General features: G+C 36.2%; 1 protein-coding gene across 1 annotated transcript; it reads right to left on the bottom strand.

The window, feature by feature from the left end:
- Positions 1-3,309: 3,309 nt before the first annotated feature.
- Positions 3,310-12,396, bottom strand: LOC116245800 (pyrophosphate--fructose 6-phosphate 1-phosphotransferase subunit alpha). Its single transcript, XM_031617358.2, has 19 exons — positions 12,170-12,396; positions 10,849-11,021; positions 10,469-10,581; positions 9,809-9,883; positions 8,587-8,700; positions 8,441-8,508; positions 8,215-8,298; positions 7,724-7,777; positions 6,541-6,621; positions 6,365-6,458; positions 6,199-6,272; positions 5,925-6,035; positions 5,788-5,832; positions 5,644-5,700; positions 5,459-5,563; positions 5,251-5,367; positions 5,013-5,116; positions 4,272-4,437; positions 3,310-3,723 (listed from the first exon to the last, which is right to left on the bottom strand). The coding sequence occupies exons 1-19, from the start codon at positions 12,251-12,253 to the stop codon at positions 3,598-3,600; spliced, it is 1,845 nt and encodes a 614-aa protein (XP_031473218.1). The 5' UTR covers positions 12,254-12,396; the 3' UTR covers positions 3,310-3,597.
- Positions 12,397-20,624: the final 8,228 nt, after the last annotated feature.

The following is a 20,624-nucleotide window of genomic DNA, read 5'->3' as shown; positions in this document are numbered from 1 at the left end:
ATCAAATCCATCGCTTAATTTAAGTTGCTAAAAGTGTTGCCTATTATCAATGGCTCTGGCAATAAACATTTTAAATTTTAGCAATGGCCAAAATCACATAATAAAACTTATTAATTGGTTCTGCACTTGATTGGTTGTTACATAATTTTGTTCACTATTAATGACAATTTTTTTAATTATAAATTATGTTTTGGGTGAATAAAGCATAATTTTGTTGCATTAACATAATTGCTAATGGCATAGCCTTAGTTATTAATAAAGTTCTTAATTTTTTTCTTTATAAAAGGATTTTAATAATTTTCTCTAAACATTTAAGAAAGGTTACATTGAACTGGCAAGAGGGAATCTAATTTTCAATGATAGACATAAACTATAAATCAATTTTACAAGGGAAAAAGTTGTCAAGATTCATCTATTGCAGTAAGTCTAAGCCTGCTTCTCAAAAATACATATAAAAATACAAAAACACGTTAACTAATTGGTCAGAAACATTAAAAAACACGTGATATTGCTTTGAATCAAGTAAGCACATACTTGACACTAAATTAGTGTTATTTAAGAGTGTATATCCATAAAATAACTATCCTAGCAAGAAAAATAATAAAATCCTTCAACGTTTCCTTAGTACACCTTCATTTTTTTTGTTGAAAAAGATGATGAAGGGTGGTAGTGACGTTAATGATAGTTGTAGCGGTGCGAGTATTCCCTTCTTTAGAATAAAATATTATTCTGTTAATGTCCGTTAAATTGGAAACAAGTTGTTTCTATATATATGTGGCACAAATAAACAAGTTTATGGTAGATCATATAAAGAACGAACCATATGCATCTTAACTTTTTTTTTATTCGTCATAAATTATTTGATTAAACAGCAACACTTTAATGCTTTCTTAATACATTTTGATTTTTTTTTAAATCATGATGAGTTACTTGATTAAAGCAGCAACACTTCAATACTTTCTTGGCATATTAACATACTTGACAATATTGCAATATAAGGTCATCTTGATTATTCATTTTGATTTAAGAAAAAAAATATACTAGCAATAATGAACATGTCATGCATGCATCGGATATTTGATAGCAATAAATAAAAAATATATAAACCAAAAGTAGGAATTCATAGATTTTGTTAGCATACCTGTGGTTTGAGAAGAAAGAAGAAATTTAGATAATTATGTTGACATTTTTTCTTAAAAAGAGTCGAATGAAAACTCTGTGCCTTATAAACATTTAAGAAAATGACTGTCCAGAATGAAATAAACTCTGCTTAAACCAACATGTTTAAGCATACCAAAACAAACATGCAATAAGCTAGTGTCAATCAAATTATACAATTTTTTAGGTGCAACACTAGAAAAGAAAAATAACAAGAGGTACTTGACTGAGTTCTTCTAGTAACATTAGACAGGAAATGCTTTCTAGCATGTCAAGGTAACCATAATTCATGGTTATAAATAAACAATGAAAGTGAAATCTTCAAATGTACAATCACTATGATTCTACTTTTAGGATTTTTCGTTTTGAATTGCTCTTTCAATTTGCTTAAAAAAAATAAAAACCTATTAATTCTTGTCAAGAAAAAAGTTCCTTTCATGTTCACGACTTTTCAACTTGCTATGCCACAACATAAAAGAGAGGCAAATCCTTTATCAAAGGAAATGCCACATTATCAAAAATAAATTTGTAAAAGCACATGTTTCGTGATTCATTCACTTGCTACTAAAATGGTCCCAAAACCAGATCGAATAGAGAGAGAGAAAAAAAGAAAGAAAAAGAAGTTTAACCAACCTCACTAAGAGTTTCAATGAAACGTGGGAACCTAAAAACCACCATACAAGCAGTAAAAAGTTCATATAGTTTAGTAATTGAGCATAGAGAATATGAGAAGCAGAAGCAAATGTAGAGGAAAGTCATATGCCAGTTTTGAAAGAAAGAAGGAAAAATTCTCTCTCTCTCTCTCTCTCTCTCTCTCTCTCTCAATAACCTGTTTGTTTATTAATAATTTAAACATGCTTACCAAGAAGAGATTGTTGCAACAGCCAGATCTCATGTGCACACTTTCAGCAGGCTACAATAGCCCAAATCTAAAACAAGCATTATCATACTTGCCGAGTTCAATAGTATACAAATATATATGCTTACACAACGATATAGAAAGAGAACATACAATAGAAACTATGTTGCATAAGGAAGAGTTGTCTTAAGAAATCAAGAAGTTGAGAAATTATTAATAGCTTGTTGTAACAATGCACACAAATTACAAAATCTCTATGAAGAATTTCAAGCATGGGAATGATATGTAAATCAGTTTGAAAGGTCCACTTATTCTAAAGCTAACCACTAGGGAACTAATGAAAGCAAATGTACCTTTAAAACTCTCTATGTTTGGCCATGTCATGAGTAAATTAACCAGATCAATGAAATCAATGAATATCTGCATTATTTGCCTCACAACTTAAAAATCAACATACCAGAAAGGGCAATTATAAAACAAAAGAACTACGTAATATTTTTATCATGTTAGATCCTGAAGCAGGGGCAGAGCTAGAAAATTTCAACAAAGGGACACTAGTTATATAATCTTAGATTTTTACGAGGCACTAGTATGTCAATTCAAAAAATGGTTATGCAATTCAATATAGAACAACCATTTTTTGTGGCCTTGTGTGGGCAATTGCCCACACTTGCCTCCACCCCTGTCTGGAGGCCCTTTAATCCTGATACTTATGTTGGGGACAAACTTAGCCGGCAAGACAGATCGAATGCCGAAACCCATGGTTTTTGTGATCAGGTTTGTAGAAGAGGCAACATTTATGACAAAAGATCATGAAGAAACCACCGCCTTATCTGCACTCATCAGTTAATCAATTGTTTGGTTTGCTAAATCAGTCTATTGTCAAGGTCAGTGTTGCGTTTGGGCGTCGTCCAATTCCTCTGGAACTATTCTGCAATCTCTTAATAAGTGGGATCAGATTCAATACAGTAACCAAGCTTCAAAACACCTGATAGATAATTCCCTGTGAGACGGGGGCACTTCAGCGGGACTGCGTTGTAATTTTTTGTAAGGTCTCGACCGATAGACCTGCCCTTTGACGGCCTGTTTGAATTCAGGAGAGAGAGAGAGAGTAAAAATAATTCGAAAATAATGCCGTCTTCTTTTATTTTCGCAAACCGAAAGGCGTTTTTTAGAAAATACCCAAAACCGATCCGCTTACATGAAACGGAGAAAAATCGGAAAGTGATGGGCTAAGAAAACAGCATCGACACTAACCAGTCAAAGCCCTTCGGTTGGAAACACGCCGAGAATGAAGAACGGTAGCTTACACCAGCTAACCTTTTATAGAACCATAAAACACAGTCAAAATTGATAAACAAAGAGGCTTACAGCAAATACCACGGAAAGTAGAAAGTTCAACAAGACCCATGGTCATTGGAACCATCACAAAATTCAGTGGCCCACAGAGGCAGCCATTTATGACAAAAGATCTACTCATCACAACTCAGGGGTGGGGAGATAGAGAGAGAGAGAGAGGGCGCTGCAGAAGAAGTCACTGTAGACTTCAGTTGTCCAAGACGCTGTTCCGGATCAAGACCTCAGAGCAGTTGTGTGCTGTAAGTAGGGGTTGACATGACGGAGAGTATATCTGTAACGGAAGCCATGGCACTGAGAGCAGCCTTCAGAACATCCTGTGAGCAGCCTGGCTTCACTATTGTCTTCACCTGGAAAAGAACAAGACACCAAACCAAAATAGAATCAGTAGAGAGACAGAAGAGACTCGTGACTTGGAGTTGACTCTGTTACTTGGCTGTGTTAAGTCGAAGGCAAGTGCACTTTGTTTTTTTTTTCATCAACTGAAAATTGAATAGCATGTAATATTGAGAGATTTTACAATTTAAAAAATAACAAACTTCAATATTTAGCTACTCACGAAAAAAAAACATGTAATTAATAAAATGATGGGTCCCAGCCGACTCGGTAGACCCTGACTCCTGACCCATTAAATGGGCGATCCTAACTGACTCGGACGACTCATGACTCAGATCGGGAAGTCTGCTAACGATGCCGTTATTATTTATATGCATGACAATTGAAACATGGACAAAAAGAATGTTGTAATAGCAGGATGAACTACATTTTCAAGATGTGTCTTTTTCAGCATTTTATCAGCCTCGAAAATCATGTGATATTATGAAGTATTTTCGACGAACAAGCTACAGGCACATAACAACAGGTTACTAGAGAAATAGATTATGGCAAGCAAGCAGACCTTCTCTAGATACTCCTGCAATTTCTTGATACGACCCATGTAGTCCTGATCTTCCACAGCAAGAGTCACAGTCCTGACATCTGCTCCTGGGCCTTCATATTGGAGGGGGCCTGGGTTCCTATAGATGTCGTCCATCAAGAACATTGCTGCATTTTGCCTCAGCCACCTGAGAGAGAACCAAAAAGAAGAAACAGGAAAAAGACAAGTACCCTTTTAGCACCAATCTAGAATTGGACGAGCAAAAAATCAGCCCAACCAACAGGACGCTAGTCATTTAGAAGATAAAATCAGAAAAATAAATGTTCGAATTTGTGGACAGAGGAATAAGCAATAGAGGGCAGGCCGGATGCACCCAATCCCGTTTTTTCAATTACTTTCGAAACCAGCGGACCTCCAGCGCATGGCATTGACAACATTAAGAGTGAAGTGCAACGAATACCAGTAGTCAACAAAGCCACTGATTAAGCTCATCGGGATCTAAACCTAGAATTTGCCCTGAAAAGTAAAGCCATTCGCAGCTACTTCTAGCATTGACAACGACAACTAGAAGATCCTTGGCCAAGGCAAGGATACCCATACCTATCGCTATGCTCACAAGGCGGCAATTTTTTCCAGGTTCATAAAAATAACGTTTAATTAGCAACATAGAGAGCAAAAAGGATGCGCAGATTCAACAGCCAAACAAAAGGGCAGTTAGAATGAACTGAAACCAATACAAACAAAGAGCGGTTAAAGACGTACTCATATGCTTTCCCCTTCAGATCCACAGGTGTGACATGGATTGCAGGCTTTCCAATGGATGCAACACCAGGACCTCTCGACCAACGTTTCACAGTCAACATTGCCTGACATCACACATAAGGCAAGAGGGGGAAGACTAAGGTAAACCCAACAAATGGAAAAAAGAGTTCGACAACTGCTCAAGAATAATGGCCCTACGAAACAGCAAGTTTCCTAGATGAAGACCATAAGAACATACAGTTATAGGAGTGGCGCCACATCTCCACTTATTAGAAGGATTCTTTAGATTGGTTATGGTAGCCATGTAGCCATTCAAACGAGCTGAAAGAATGTGGTAGCATATATGCCCAAGGACCTGCAGAAACAGAAAGGCCTGGCATTACAACCAAAGAAAGAAGAGGTAGTTGGGGTAACACCAATTTGCCCAATGGGATGATAGTTCGTACATAAGCATAGTCACAGTCAAATTTTGATGGCAATGCGCCACGAGCTTGGTAACCAAAGAAATGGCATATGGCATTGAACTTCTTCCCCTTGTAAGTTCCTTCTTTCTGAAAATAGAAAAGCATCAGTACACCCTCCAGTACTTCTATAGTTGACAGAAAAAACACTCGCTTAGGTGAAGCCATACCAGTCGCCTGTTGATTTCTGTTTCCACCAGCTGGGCTAAAAGTTTCTCAGTTTCAATCTAACCACAGGTTGAAACCAAGGAATCAGGAATGCAATCCTAAAAGAAGGTCTATTGTACAAGTAGACAACTTTTCACACTTTTCACCTGAGATAACTGCGCAGAGTCATCTGATTCACGTTGAAGCAGCAGCTGAAAAATTAGAAAAATGATCACAGTTAGATGACAACAGAAAGGGTAAAAACCAAGCACAATCTCAAATATGAACAGCTTAGTAGAGGTACCTGTCTTCTGATAAATGGCGGCAAAAATTCAAATAAAGCAGATGCCCATGGAGAAAGTTGTGAAGAAATATTGTCCACCGAAACACCTTGGCCTTGCAGACCGTGAATTTCCTAGAGGATGTAAAGTATGATAAGGTAGAGAAAATAAAAATGGTAAATGATAAAGGAATGCTTTTCCACAAATAAAACATAAAGATGTTAAAACTGCAGTTGAGCCCACAGACCACAACGATATACAAAAAGACTAGTAAATTGAATATTTTGGACTGCTTACCTGCAAGAGAGCATACACTTCTGGAATACTTTCAATAAGACCTTCTGGCAGAAGGATGACACCATGGTACTTATCTGCTCCAGAGTTGAGACCAAAATGGTCAGAGAAATAGTAATAACAGATTAAGCCTGTACTTTTCAGAAAAAACATAATCAGTTAAATGGACCTTTCTCAGCCCTGGCTTGAATGGCATCACAAATTTGCTTCGTCAGATCAAAAAGAGTGAGTTTTGTTGCAGCTACCTCTTCACCAAGGATGACCTAATAACAAACAATTTATGAGATCAAGAGGAAAGAAAAGACTGAAGTAGGAAAACGGAAGTCCTTGTGAAAGAAAGCAGACCATGTTTGGATGCGATTGGAGAGCACACTCCAGGGCAACATGGGATACCCTCCTGCCCATAACTCGGATGAAATAGTAGTACTGAAAAAGAAAAGAGTTCATGAGATGAGATTGTGAAAAAGAATGTTAGAACACAAAATACCCTTCTGTAGTACAAAAAAAAAATGCACTTTTCGATCATAACCATTGAACTAGTGACTCAAAATCATAAATATTTAGGTAGACAGACCATTAAGAGACAAAGTTGCATATGGATAAATGACTCAAAGTTATAAATATTTAGGTAATTGAACAATTAGGAGACAGAGTTACATATGGATAATAGATATCCCACTGCCGTAAAAAATACAACCATGAGGAAACTTTAGGAGACTGACCAACACCCAAAAGAAAGAGAAGAGGAAAAAATAAGGCACTCATAAATTGATCCATAGATTTGAATTAAGATTATGGTCATATATTTAACAACAAATAAAAAATGAGGAAAACATTGTTCAGGATCCGAATATAATGAGAACAGTAAAACACAGTGTGTTAAAGCAGAGAAAACATTTGATTTACTATTCGCCAAAGATTCTGCAGTCCAAGTTTTTTTTTTCTTTTTATTATTTAATCCTCTCCTCCGTTCTAAGGTGGATTTGACATTCCAAGCCGAATGGCCTGAAACACAGTAAAGGTTTCAGACATAATTTACATTTCAGTACGTTGCCATTAGTACAGGACTCGTGCTGCGACAGTTTCATGAAATTGATACTAGAAACCATGTTGTTCGGAGTCTCTACAGACACAATTGACGAACTCCAGAATAATATAGCTACATAAAAATTAGGGAAAGAAAATCCTAAGAGTACAAATAAAATATCGATCTCTTAATAATGAAATCCACTTCTCAGAAATTTTTCTCGTCAACTTGCAAAAGATATTAAAAAAAAAACATATACTGAATTTCAGAATGCTATTTCCAGAAGTTTTATCCATATTGTCCAGATAAAGTTGCCAGATATCTCACAGATTTCCTTCGTACATGGCTACCCTTTTTAGCCTCAAAATTTTTAATACCCTATTAGGCATGATGAAAACTTCAGCAATAAGCCTAGAAGGGAAAGGCATGAGAGAAAACGACAAAAGAGCAGCACGGTGTACAAGTTCATGGCACGCAGCAATGATGGACGAAAACAGTTACCTTCTCAGCAGAAAGTGCATCTGTACAGACATTACTGATTAGCTGAGAGTTAACCTGTACATGGGGGAAAGAAAGTAAAAAATTGGATAAGCTACCGCCTGTAAATCCAAACCTAGAGATATATTACCAAGATATATTACAACAGAAACCAAATTATAAAGTCCTCAAGACAAAAACTGAAAAGCTTTTGCAATTTAGGACAAAAAGAAGCTACCACAGTGTGAATTTTTCTCATTCAATAGGAATTTAATAACAAATTTGACTCAAGGCATTCAAACAGGGTCTTTAACAGGTGTCCAGCCAAAACAGGCTTCACCTATTAAGCACAAAACTGATCATTTCAAAAACATATGATAATGTAAACCATATTTTTTCAGTCCAGAAGTTGAAGAAAAAAGTCAAACACCTGTTTTCTTTGTTGTTCACAAAAGTTAAAACATGGAGCAACCAAATATCAGTAATAGCTGCCTACAAATTTACCCACTGCTTACCTTGCAGATTGTATCAAAACCAACATTTGCCTCCACAAATTGATTCTTCAAGTCACCATACAAACTAACAGGAACTCCCACTACCTGAACAACAAAAGAATGAAATCAGAGTTGCCCATTAGTTACAGATCCAATGACTAATCTCTCGCACAAGATACCACAAATTACAGACAACAGTTCAAGGTTTCCCAAACAATGAAAAAAATAAAATCTTTCACATAGCTACCTTTGTAGGACATTTTGCATCAGCAAATGTCTCAGCAAGTGTAGCAGCATCGGAGTTGGAAGTCACACCTTCAAATAAAAAAACCATTAATCCACAAAGTCACCTGATTCCTCAAACTGCAGACCATCTGCCGATGAATATTTTACCTCCAATAATAACAAGCCCATCCAACTTCAAATTTTGGCATGTTGTCAGTGCAGCATTCACTTGCTCAGTTGTCCTTATTTGATCAACAGACCGTCCTAGCATGTCAAAGCCACCTGCACATGCAGATGATGCAAAAAAGGAAGGTATCAAAGATAAACCCTATGATGTTTCATTCAACAGCAAAGCAAAAGCATTCAAATACTGAGGGAGATTTTAGATCCATCACTGAAGACACGGCATGGCACATGTTCCTAGGCTTTAGTAGCCTGACTTTTTAAGTCTTATGTTTGGCTTCATTTTCACCCAAAAATAGCTAAGACTTTTTATATCATCTACTCTCTTACACCCTGCGGGAAAATACCTTTGACACCACATGAATGGCACATACTTTTTGGTAATTAATCCAAGAAAAAGCAAGTTGAGATGATAGAAAACTACATTAGGCGTCCAAAATGGTCGCAGCAGAGGCAAACGTTAGTGGAACAGCTACCATTCATCCCTAACGGCCATATGACATTGCAAAATGAGGACTTGATTGAATGGTTTTGCATCAGAAAGGAGAAGCAGGACATCTATGGAACACCAAAGGAATAAGAGATCTAAAAAGGTGTGCAAATGCCGCCTTCAACTGCAGCCTTCCCGTTCAGCTATTTTCCAATAGTCTGCCTCACTTGATGGCAGCAACGTGTGGATTTCTCCAACTTAGAAAATATGAACTTCAATAGTTCCTCATATTGATCGGCAAAATAGGTTTCATAAATGCCAAGAACTTTCCCAAATGCGATATGTGATCCACCATTAGGATGCCTTGAAATTGCCCTGTTTTCGGAATCCTTGTTTCAGAAACTTCAATCAAGTGGCTATGAAGAAATATACTTCTGATACCTTTAATGAAAATTACAGTCCAATAGCATTCAAGCTAGTCCATGCAAGCCATTGGGTTTTTACAAAACTTACAACAGAGGTCAAGGCCCAAGGGAAGAAGAAAAAATCGAGAATGCATGCCTCCCTGGAATAGTTCTTCCATTACTTGAAAAGTTATTTAAATAAGAACTCCAGCAGGTATAAAGTCCAAGTGAAGAAGAAATAGTTGTAATGAACCCCTTTCTCAAAACAATCCCAAAACAGGAAAAGGAAGAAGACATAAAAGGACATGGCATCAATAGATTGTCCCTGAAATCAAGCATACTGTGCACAAGAAATATGCAACTAAAGTAAGACCTTGGTTTTTGTAGCTGGACAATACATCTTCTGTGATTTCCAGAGTCCTCTGAGCAAACAAACCTTCCGTACCACCTGTTAGAAAGTGCCCAAAATGAAAAGGGCTTCAGTATGCATTGTCCAAGTATGAGCATGAAACAAATTGGTCCCTGAACTAAAAATAAACTATGAAAACGTTGATGTATAAGAATCCAGTATTAGAAAAACAATACTTACAGAAACTGTTCCCGGGGTTCCTTGGACAGGTTCTTCTTGGAAGGTTTTTTTTAATAAAATTGTTGTATCTACGGAAAATTTTAGGAAATCCTAACTTTACTAATTTTAGGAAAATTCTAAAAATCCTAAAGAATAGTAGAAAATCTTAATGATTGTAGTTTTATACTAACTTTACTAAAAATTTTGAAGAACATTCAAAATGGTTGTCAAAAATCAAAAAGAAACAAAAAGTGGAAAATATACACTGAAAATATATATAAACAAGGGAATTTTTCCAAATATCCAACATGATTACGATACTTTTTTACAAGTTTGCAAACATAGTGATATTTTCCTGATAAAGTACTTTGTTCCTTTTGAAGATAAAAACCCGATATTTTCAAAACATCGTTAATATCTGTGCTGTGGAAGAAGCTCGGGAAGACAGAAAAGAAAAAAACTTACCCACGAAACCCAGCAAGACATTTTGTGGGTTATGCAACTTAAGCGCATCATAAAGACCCCAAATTACATTGTGTCCTCCTGGAGATTGTCGTCCAGAAAAGACAACCCCGACCCTGCAATAAAGAAAGGAGCCAAATGTCATCTCAACCATGTCCACAGGTCGTACAAATATTATACAACTGAAGGTCAAACACAAACAAATTGTATATACAACTCCGCGACGTAAATGGGGAAGAAATATGAGGAAAGTTGACCAAAAATAAAAAATTTAAAAAAATATATATCTATTTCACAAACATAAGCAAACGCAGATTCAATAATATGCTACTCATTATGAATTCCGGATGCCTTGGAAATTTCCGCCTCCAAGAAGATTTTACCTAATTGCAGGATGCTCCGTAATGATATGAGCATCAGGGACCTTCGCCGTCGCCCTTAAGAAATGAACCAACGGCTGTCCATACGTAAGAGGAAAGTAGCGACTAACTGCACTAGCAGCAGATGTGTCTCCAGCAGTGGTAGAATCGCCAAACTCAACCCTAACTTCAGTTCCCTGTAGACAACGATTATCAGACAATGGGTTAACACAAGTTCATAAATATACACCAAACCTTTAACAAGGAAAAGCTCAACAAATAATAATTAATTATGGGCAGAATTCTGCCACAAATCTGGAAAAGAGATGAAAGAATAGTCGGGAAAATGGAATATAAGTGATCTGAATCCAAAGATGCTTTCGCGGAAATAATTTTTAGAAAATAGAGAATTAAAATCAACAAAGAATTTAATAAAGTCTTTTGCAGTTGAAACCTCGAAAAAAAAAAAAGCGACCCATTACACAAGCTATATTGGACGATACAATCGGTGACATTTGCGAGATATGTGAAACCGCCTCCATGTTTATTCCTTCAAAGATGGCATCATATTTTGAAATTATTCGGCGCCATACACAACAGACGCAGGCCTGCAACCAAGCACACGCAAGGTCTAGACAGTAACTAAACAGGTATTTCCCTGCATGAAGATAGTAGCATAGAGGCTATGAAACTGTTTCTGGAATTCTTTTTCCAAAAAAAAAAGAAAAATCCATTAGTAGTCGCAGCAAAATCGTTTTAGCGATGAGAGAAAAATCCTTCCGGACGACACTTTGTAAGCAAGCAAGATCCAATGTTTCTTTCCCGATGATATCCGAAAACAATGCTTAAAAACTATTGGTTCTGAGAAAAAACAATCACGAAAAACATGACATGGATTAACATCAAAGCACGAACAAAAAAAAAAGCACAACAAAATTATTGCTCTTTAGAAGAATCTCGTGTTTCCTTTAAGCGTCCCAAATCACAATCCAAAAGACTCCAAATGCAGAAAAACGGAAAGATCCAGCAGCACAGAGAGCATCCCATCTCAAAAACCTCATTTTTACGAGCGCCTTCACAGAAAAACTTAAAACCTCACTGCGATCCAAGGAACTCTCAGCCACAGCAACGTGCGCGCAGAACCCCACTAGAAATCCCGAAACGGGAACCTGATCGACGAATCCGCAACGCTTTTCGAACATACTCTCACCAAAATCAAGAGAAAAATCAAGAAACGAATCTCCGATCCCAGAAAAAAAAAAAAAACCAAGCATCAAAGACGCGCCAGAAAGCCTAACACCAAACTCGCAAAGTTCGCAAACCCACAGAGAGAGGGAGGGCAAACCTGGAGGCAAGGAGGGAGCTCGGGCTGATAGAGCAGACGCTGCTTCTGCAGATCTGAAAGCTCCCTGGGGATTCCGAAATCCATCCGTCTCCTCTCTTGCGGAACACTAACACTCTCCTTTCTTCACTCCTTTCGGCGACGCACCCCAACCCACACTGTGACTGTGAGTGTCCCCCTGCGATGAAAGAGAAGGGAGCAGGCGGGGAACAATAAGAAAGGGGGCGCTCATAAAAAAAACCACGGGAGGGCAAACCCCAAAACAGAAAACATAAAATAAAAAAATAAAATAAAAAGGAAAACCCCCCCTCGGCGTCGTCACCTACCCAACCAACGGGCTTTTACTACTTTTATTTTATTTTATTTTGTTTTCCATTAAAATTAAAAAAATGAAATGAAGAGAGAGAGGGGGAAGTGGATCTATGGGGCGAGGCGCCCAACGAACTGCGACCGAACCCACGGAGATGGCCACGCGTTGGTTTGGGTGCGTGGCGCCCCAAGCTTCGTCCTTATCCCTCTCCGAATCATTGAAGGCGGCCCCTTTTTTTATTTAAGCTCCTTCATATTCTCGATATTTCCATCTACGTGCTTAATCTTTTCCTTCTTCAGTTATGCCCTATGGAAGCTTTTTTTTAAAGATCATCGACCATTTTTTTTGATTAATTAATAAGTGTTCGACGGTTCGAGAGAAAAAGGAAAAAATCGATGTGCTTGAAAGGTTTTTGGTTTTTTTTTATTATTTGGTTCTAAAATACCATTTGGACATTGGATTGCGTGCGTTGCGTTGGTGACGGACGGTGGCTGCTCGGCTTTATCGGGCAGATGCCTTAACAGGTGTTGCAATTCTAAATTTGGATCTGTTCGTAGTTGCGGCGATTCGATAAAACCGCTCTTCTTTGTCTTTGTCCTTTCTTCGGTCCTACCTCTTCTAATAAAATTTGTATCTACATTTGAAAAATATATATTTGTTTTATACAAAAAAAAATAAAACTTGTGTTTAACTGATAAAAAATTTTAACTTTGGTAATGGTAGTGCATCTATAAAATTTAACTAGTTATTCTTAACTAAAATTTGAACGTTATTTCTAGAATTGCTGATATAGCAAAAATCATTTGTTCTTTGGGGCAGACGATTACCAACATAATCACAGAAAACGTGTTTTTTTTGAAAAAATAAAAAAAGTAAATTAAATGACCATTTAAAATTTTAAAACACGTTTTGTAGAAAAACATTAAAAAAAAAAAAACATGTTTCTAATGTGATTTTTTTACTTTTTTATTTAAAACTTAGAAAAACGTTTTTTTAAAAAACATAAAAACGAAGAAAACATGTTTTTAATGCGTTTTTTTTTTTTACTTTTTTCATTTTTTCAGTTTTTTTAACATCAAACAGTTTTTTTTATTATTTATCTCTTATTTGTTGTAAATTTAATTATTTTTTTGATGTTTGTGTTATTATTTTTTATTTTAAGTTTTAAAATTTATCATATTTTTTTTGTTTCTTTCAAACTCACCATACTTATCATATTGTATCTTCCAAACATTATGTAGAATTATAATTACAAATTTTCCTGTGTTATAATCTAATATAAAATTCTACAATTTTTTTTTTTGGAGTAGGCAAGGTTGCCTAGACAGTTACGTGCAGTCGACTGCATATATTTCGGATCTTGGTATGGTAGCGCCGCCTGGCGGTCCAGTAATCTCAATGCAGAAGAACACATGGATCGACAAAAGGAAAAGCGGGTTCTTATATGTTTGCATGAGCTCTTTCTTATTCTTATTTATTGGGCTATTGAATGCTTTGGATGTTTTGTTTGGGATTAATTTATAACTGAAAAATAAACAGTATAAGCTTGTCTTGTGTTGTATGGCAAATGCAATAAGTATCAACTATGTATGCGGTTGATTCTTCTTTTTGTTGCCTGATTGAGACTTGAAAGTTGAAAGGGACGTCAGCATACCGGTCATCTAACATTAATTGGTAAATTTTGTTCTTTGTTTTTTTTCTTTCAACTATGCATTTAAAAAAAAAAAAGATCAACGACCAAGATGATTCATTAGCACCCTACCAATGAACACGGTTTATACAATAGTTGTAGTGAACACGGTTGCATTGCTTTTTGCACATTTTCTACTTCATACTAAACACACTATGAAATAAACAATTGATACGCACCAATGTTTTGGCATTAATTTAATGTGCGCGGATACTACAAGATTAATATATACTCCGCATTTGTGAAGTTCCCCCAAGTTGTAAGTAACACCTCCTCTTTAAAATTAGCTCATTGAATTGCATGGTTAAGTTCATTTTGAAAAGGTCAATATCACATATTTTGGCTTGAACAAGTAATATATATATATATATATAAAGGCGTATGTGCAATTTCACCTGAGAGTCAAGAGATGAAGGTGTGTTGCTTAGAAAGCAGGCATCAGCCTGCATATTGAAGGAGGAAGTAGTTTGGTGACAATTCCTGATTCTTGGTGCATCAAACTTCGTCCCCACAACCCAACGGGCAATAGAGCGGTGGGCGAAAAGGAAAAAAGGGAAGGGGAGCAGGTCCGAATATTAAAGCGAATATACCTCTTTTTTATCGTAGCGATTTGTTGTTTTCTGAGTCCCGAAAACAGAGGTCGCCCACGGATTGAAACTATCGCGGGCTTTTTTTGTCAGATGATATTTTCAGGAGCGGTTGTCCCATCACCATGTGTACCTATCGACCGAGAGACAACTCTCTTAAATATCATCTGCTTTGAAAATGCGTCACATCTTCTGATAATTATATCTTATCAAACGTTATATCGCACTCGTACTTACTATATATATATAAATTGATCTTTCCGCTTTGAATTTTTATAGGATTGTTGTGTCTACTATTTTTGAACCATTTTTACAATCTACAGCTTTCCACCCGTTAACAAAAATAATAATCTTATATATATTTACATATATATATATATAATAAAAGGAAGATAGAGAAAGAAATTGGTCAATACCCGAGTGACCACTAAAGTAAGAGATTAAAACTATTCACTCTTAAATTTGTGTTTAAAAAATATTGTAAACAAAATGTGAACAACCTAACATGTTCATAACCAAAAATTCAAATAATGTTTTAATTCAAGTTATTTTGGAAGAAAATCTGATTTTTTTTTTTATTATCAAAATTTGGATGCTATAAGAGTGGTGTTCATTTTTTATTATTAAAAAGCATAATTAAAATAAAAATGGTTAACCTAATACTTGTTTTCTCATCCAATCACTTTTAAGATCATATGTACAAAGTTAGATTGCATAAAAGCACGTTAATAATAATTTTTAATAGGCCTGAATTTCGTTTGGTCTCTTTTAAAATATTAAAGTTATTGAATTAGTGCCCACCAGCCAAAGTTGCCGACTCCCCTAGTGCCTTTGTTGATGAACTCAATACAATTTTGTATCGTATATATAAATATAAACGGACCAATGAACCATATTTTTATGAAGTACTTGATCTTTATTTTAAATTTGCACAAGTAACTAATGTTTACGTGCGGCGCTTGCAAAAAATGTCATGAGGATTCAACCCTAGTTGCTCTCATCCATGAGGTCATTTCCAATTTATAAAATCGAAATATTGATGAAAACCGGGAGATGGAATAAAGATACATGGGGCTGACGGTAGAGAAAATACTTTCGTGCTTCCCCTGAGGGTGGAATTTGGAGCAATGAGAGAGAGGTCAAGTCTAGCGTGCTTCTCACTTACTTTAAAAAGAGAAGAAAAGGGAAAGGGAACATAGCGTCATGAAATCAAGGACATAAAATATCTAATGGCAATTCAAGTTTTATAAATCGGCTGCAATTTGTTTGAAAGAAGAGACATAGACCAAGAGGTAGCCCGTGCACATCATATATAGTCAAAAAAAAAAAAAAAAAATCGGAGTCACTTAATATTTTATTGAATGGTAGGTAGGTAACAAGATATATATATATCTCACACATACTGTAGCAAGAGTTCTTTCCATAATAATCCGTTCATTCTCATGTAGCTATTTCCCATATTCAACTAAAATTCCTAATTTTCAAGCCTCCCAAATCCATTTCTTGGATGTAAGGGCACTTTCTGTCTCTATAGTACATAATAACAGAGGCTTACTAAGTTTAGTGAGGGCAAAATGAGATGCCCTCTATCTAAAAGGGCTATTGAGGTAAAAGCTAGACACGTCAATTGTCGGTTGAAGCTGTTCTCAACCACATGTCAAATTTGATCCTTTAAAGGTAGCTTGGTAGTTGGAATACTATGTGAGTGTTGTATAAATTTATTGTAAAGATCAGAATAGATTCATGAAACATTAAAATTAGACGTCAACAAATCTGCTTTAATTTTTAATTTTTAAGTTAAATTCATGAAAAGTACATGTGTTCCTATTTATCAAAGGACCTCTTAATGGTTTTCCATGCTCCGACTTGTGTGGAGCAATTTTGATGGTCAAAAACATAGGGAAATAACTTTTTCTTTTCTTTTTTCAATGTACAAATAAGGTTTGACAAGCACACACACACACACAAAAAGGTGTGGGCACCAACTTTTTTTTTAAATTTCAAAAGAATTTGTTTATATATAGAAAAAATATGTTTTTCTCTTTGAACTTTAAGTTTCTTTACACAAAAAACATGAGAGATATCTCAAAATTAAAGTCCCTCCCCCTGCCTTGTGGTCCAGGGCGATATACCCATCAACTAGAGTGTTCTTCATGCATCATTTGTAGTATAGAAAAATAATGCCTACCGAAATTGAACTAACAATCAATCGTACTTCTACCAATCAGTCGGTCTAACCAACTATGTTATACCCCTCAAACATCATAATTGTACAATTAAAAAGCATTTCGTAATAGAAACTACATATTCTTTAGAATAGATCATGGCGCATTCATAGAACATTGCTTACCAAAAGACACAATGTTTCTGTTACGAAATGCCCTCTTAAGTTTTGAAAGAAAACCTACAATTTTTAAAACCATTTCTCAAGTAAGGCCAATACTGGTTTTTTATTCTAAATTTGCCAGTATAGTTTCTTAATCGTAATGGTTGAGGGAAAAGTGGAGGTTTGGCTTTGAAAATTAGGAAGACAGGAAACGTGAAGCCGCTCCATGAACAAAGCCTGAGGGACTCTGGTTGCTTTCAGCATGTTCAATGGTCCCAGAAAAACTGTATTTTCCGTCATCCATTAAAAAAAAAAAAAAAAAAAAAAAAAAAAAAAAAAAAAAGCTATTAGCGATGAATCCTCAACATCAAAGACGGTAATGCATGCAAATACGTCAGCATTAGCATGCGCGGACCGCGCAATGACAGGTTAGACGTGCATGGAGAAGCATGCGGACCGTGCTTCTGTCATATTATATACTTTTTTTTGTCACATTTCATATGATATGATGTCACATTTCACCCCCACCACACCCCCTCAAGCGAATAGCAGTTGGGCTTGAATTTTCACGAGTTATGATCCGTCTTATGTGATCTGTGAAGTGGAGAACAGATCTAAACCAAACCATACATGTGTGTATATATATATATATTAAGTTGTAGAGTTCAACTACCAACCATTCACATGCTAGACCTAATGGGAATCACCTGGGTCATTAATTTTCATGGGATCAAAAGACAGAGAATAAGTTGAAAAAAAAAAAGCGAAACTTTATTTTGAAGATATTGAAATACCATGAAAAAAGCAGAAAAGGTTCTCTATTAAGGAAACTCATTTATTTCCTTCTTTAAGAAGTATTTCATGATAAACTATCTTACCAATATTCGCAGTTTAATTTGCCTTTCTCCTTTTGTCTCTCTTTAAAAGTGACCGATTATGTGAATATGCATAGTGAACACATAATATGTGCATATATTATGGGTTCATTATGACGAGACGATGAGGTGTTGAGGCTGTGGGAAAGAAAAGCTGGGGTTTGTGGGAAGGCAGCGATCCCCTCCCTCCTTTGTCTGCATGCCTCCCACCCACCTGAGTGTTAGGTGGAGTAGCGGATGCATAATTGGCAAATTCGTGACTCGGACTCGGAACGGTAGATAATCAAAGTGAGCGAGTTGACTCGGTCGTTTTTTTAAATTACCATAATGTGAACCACTATAACTAATTGGGTGAGTTGGAGCCAAGCCCGGATGAGTCAGGTGTGAGTTGCGGCGAGTCGGGCCAAACTTATCTCGTAGCCAATTTCTTAACAATTATGAGTTGACGACCGTTGAAGTTCCAAATTCTCAATGAGATCCACCGTCCATGTATATGACCCGCAGCCGGTGCTTATATTTATTTTTACGTGGGGGCTCCGCTTTGTCCTCTTGGTCCTCGTGTACTGTTCTTCACAAATCTGACCATGCGGACACATTTCATATGGTACAAAATATGTCGAACTATACAAAAAAGATCCGTGTTTATGCATATTTCCAAGTTTGATAAGGATTTTAAAATAAACAATTTCATCACTATTGGCACATGAAAACCCATCCGAACAGCGAGAAAATATGAACATTTCCTTTCCATTTTCTGTATTTTTGCATGTTTTATATAAATCTATGGTCGTTTAATTGATCCAGCAGAAGCTGGTGGAATCTCGTAGATCCATAGGGCATTTGAAAAGGCCCATAGATATCTGATCTTCACTGCAGGCAATCATAGAGGCGCACGCAGAATAACGCGTCCGCAGTGTACTGCCTTCAGTTTACATCATATTTTTTTTGTTCATGTATGAGTAAGGAAGAGTAGTATTTTACCGCACGAGAGCCGAATCTTTTACTATTGCCATTACGTAGTTAAAAAATTTTGATCACAGCACAGTGAACCAAGTTTATCTGAGACTATATCTTTTAAGCTTTGACAAAATGAGCTCCGTACGTGGGTCTGACTCAATCTAAGCATGGGGCCGGCCGAACTGACTCGACCCAGCCCGGCCTGACCTGATAAGAGTCGGCCCAGGTTGGTCCGACGCACGAAACCTGAGTTTGGGCCCGACTTGATTAAAATAAAAAAATATTTTTTAAATATAAATAAAAATTTTGAATATAAATATATTTTTAATAATAATAATATATTTTATTAAATAAAAATAATGAAAAACTAAAAAAATTTAATCATGCTTAATTCCATTCCATCTCCCCGTAATACTAGGTTTGCTTTAGGTGTTTTGAAGTGGCATCCCCATTATATTTTAACTTGTAGAAAACATATGTTAAAAAAGAAAAAAAGAAAAAAGAATTCAAACATTTTAAAATGCATAATTTCCTCTATTGTTTTGTTTTAATATAACTTTATACGTGGTGATCTTAATATATGAGATATGACATTAATTGGCAGAGCCAAGAATTTCTCGTTCAGGGCATAAAAGATCCAAACCCGGATTTAGTAAGGGACAACTCCACACACAAAGACATTGATACCCTCTTTTTCAAAAACTAAGAGTGGACATCGAGCCGGGTACATAACAGTTTTTTGTGGGTATTTAGCATGGGTTAGGTAAAAAAGAGCTCTGGGCTAGCCCACAATTTTGTGGGTCAGACCTGAAAAATTGTATATGTATACAATTATTTTTATTATATTTTTTATTATAAATATATGTTTATAGATTAAATGCATATGAAAAAATTGGTTCGAGTCGAATTGGCCAGACGTAAGCCTGGAGCTTGGTGGTCGGGCTGGGGGCAGGGCCAGACCAGGTCCTATGCCCACCTGCAGGCCCACATGGGCAACTGCCCACAAGGGCCTGACGACATTTACAATAACTCGTATAGAAGGACAATAAAGATCGTCGGCGAAAAAAGTGGTGTCATCTCCTGCTCCAATTCAATTTATGATATAACGATGGAAACGTTCCGCCCAAAAAAACTATTTAATGTGAGAAATGAAAAATGAGTGTGAATGTTTAATATTTAAAAAATTGGCTTGCTTGAAGATTAAAAATTTTCTCCGAACAGTAAAAGAAATGTACACTTCCTAACGAATGATTAGTGAGCACGAAATGTTTTCGAAGATTGGGACCCTGCATTTGGACCATAGGTTTATGATGTAAATGGTACAGCTTTGTGTTGGGCTCATCTTTGCTCGAATTCAAACTTAATCAGATTCTACTTTATTTTTCAAAATTCAATTTGAATTCAACTAGAGAGAGAGAGAGCGTGTGTGTTTATGACATACGGCAGCACACGACAGCATCACAGGCTTTCTTCTCTTTTTCATGAAAAATGACGGTAATTTCTCCTTGTAGAGCATATGCACCTTACTGATAAATTTCTCCTTGTAGAGCATATGCACCTTACTGATAAATTTCTCCTTCTAGAGCATATGCACCTTACTCAAATCTTTAGCTGCACCAGATCCATACTGTTTGCTATCTCAAAGCCTTCTTCTTTTTCTTCTCATACGCGAAGCCTTCCATTTTTACGGTTTCTCACATAAGGTTTTTATCG

Source organism: Nymphaea colorata, chromosome 1, assembly GCF_008831285.2.
Source record: "Nymphaea colorata isolate Beijing-Zhang1983 chromosome 1, ASM883128v2, whole genome shotgun sequence".
Classification (NCBI taxonomy): domain Eukaryota; kingdom Viridiplantae; phylum Streptophyta; class Magnoliopsida; order Nymphaeales; family Nymphaeaceae; genus Nymphaea; species Nymphaea colorata.
The sequence above is the reverse complement of the archived record's forward strand: the minus strand, read 5'-3'. Positions and strand labels throughout refer to the sequence as shown.

What these genes read in the sequence shown, in the direction of transcription:
- LOC116245800 (XM_031617358.2), bottom strand. Translation starts at nt 12,253, where the DNA reads ATGGATTTCGGAATCCCCAGGGAGCTTTCAGATCTGCAGAAGCAGCGT. An exon ending in TCAAGCCAGGGCTGAGAAAG is followed by an intron (nt 6,273 to 6,364) that starts GTCCATTTAACT and finishes ACTCTGGAGCAG; the next exon opens with ATAAGTACCATGGTGTCATC. An exon ending in CAGAAATCAACAGGCGACTG is followed by an intron (nt 5,564 to 5,643) that starts GTATGGCTTCAC and finishes TTCTATTTTCAG; the next exon opens with AAAGAAGGAACTTACAAGGG.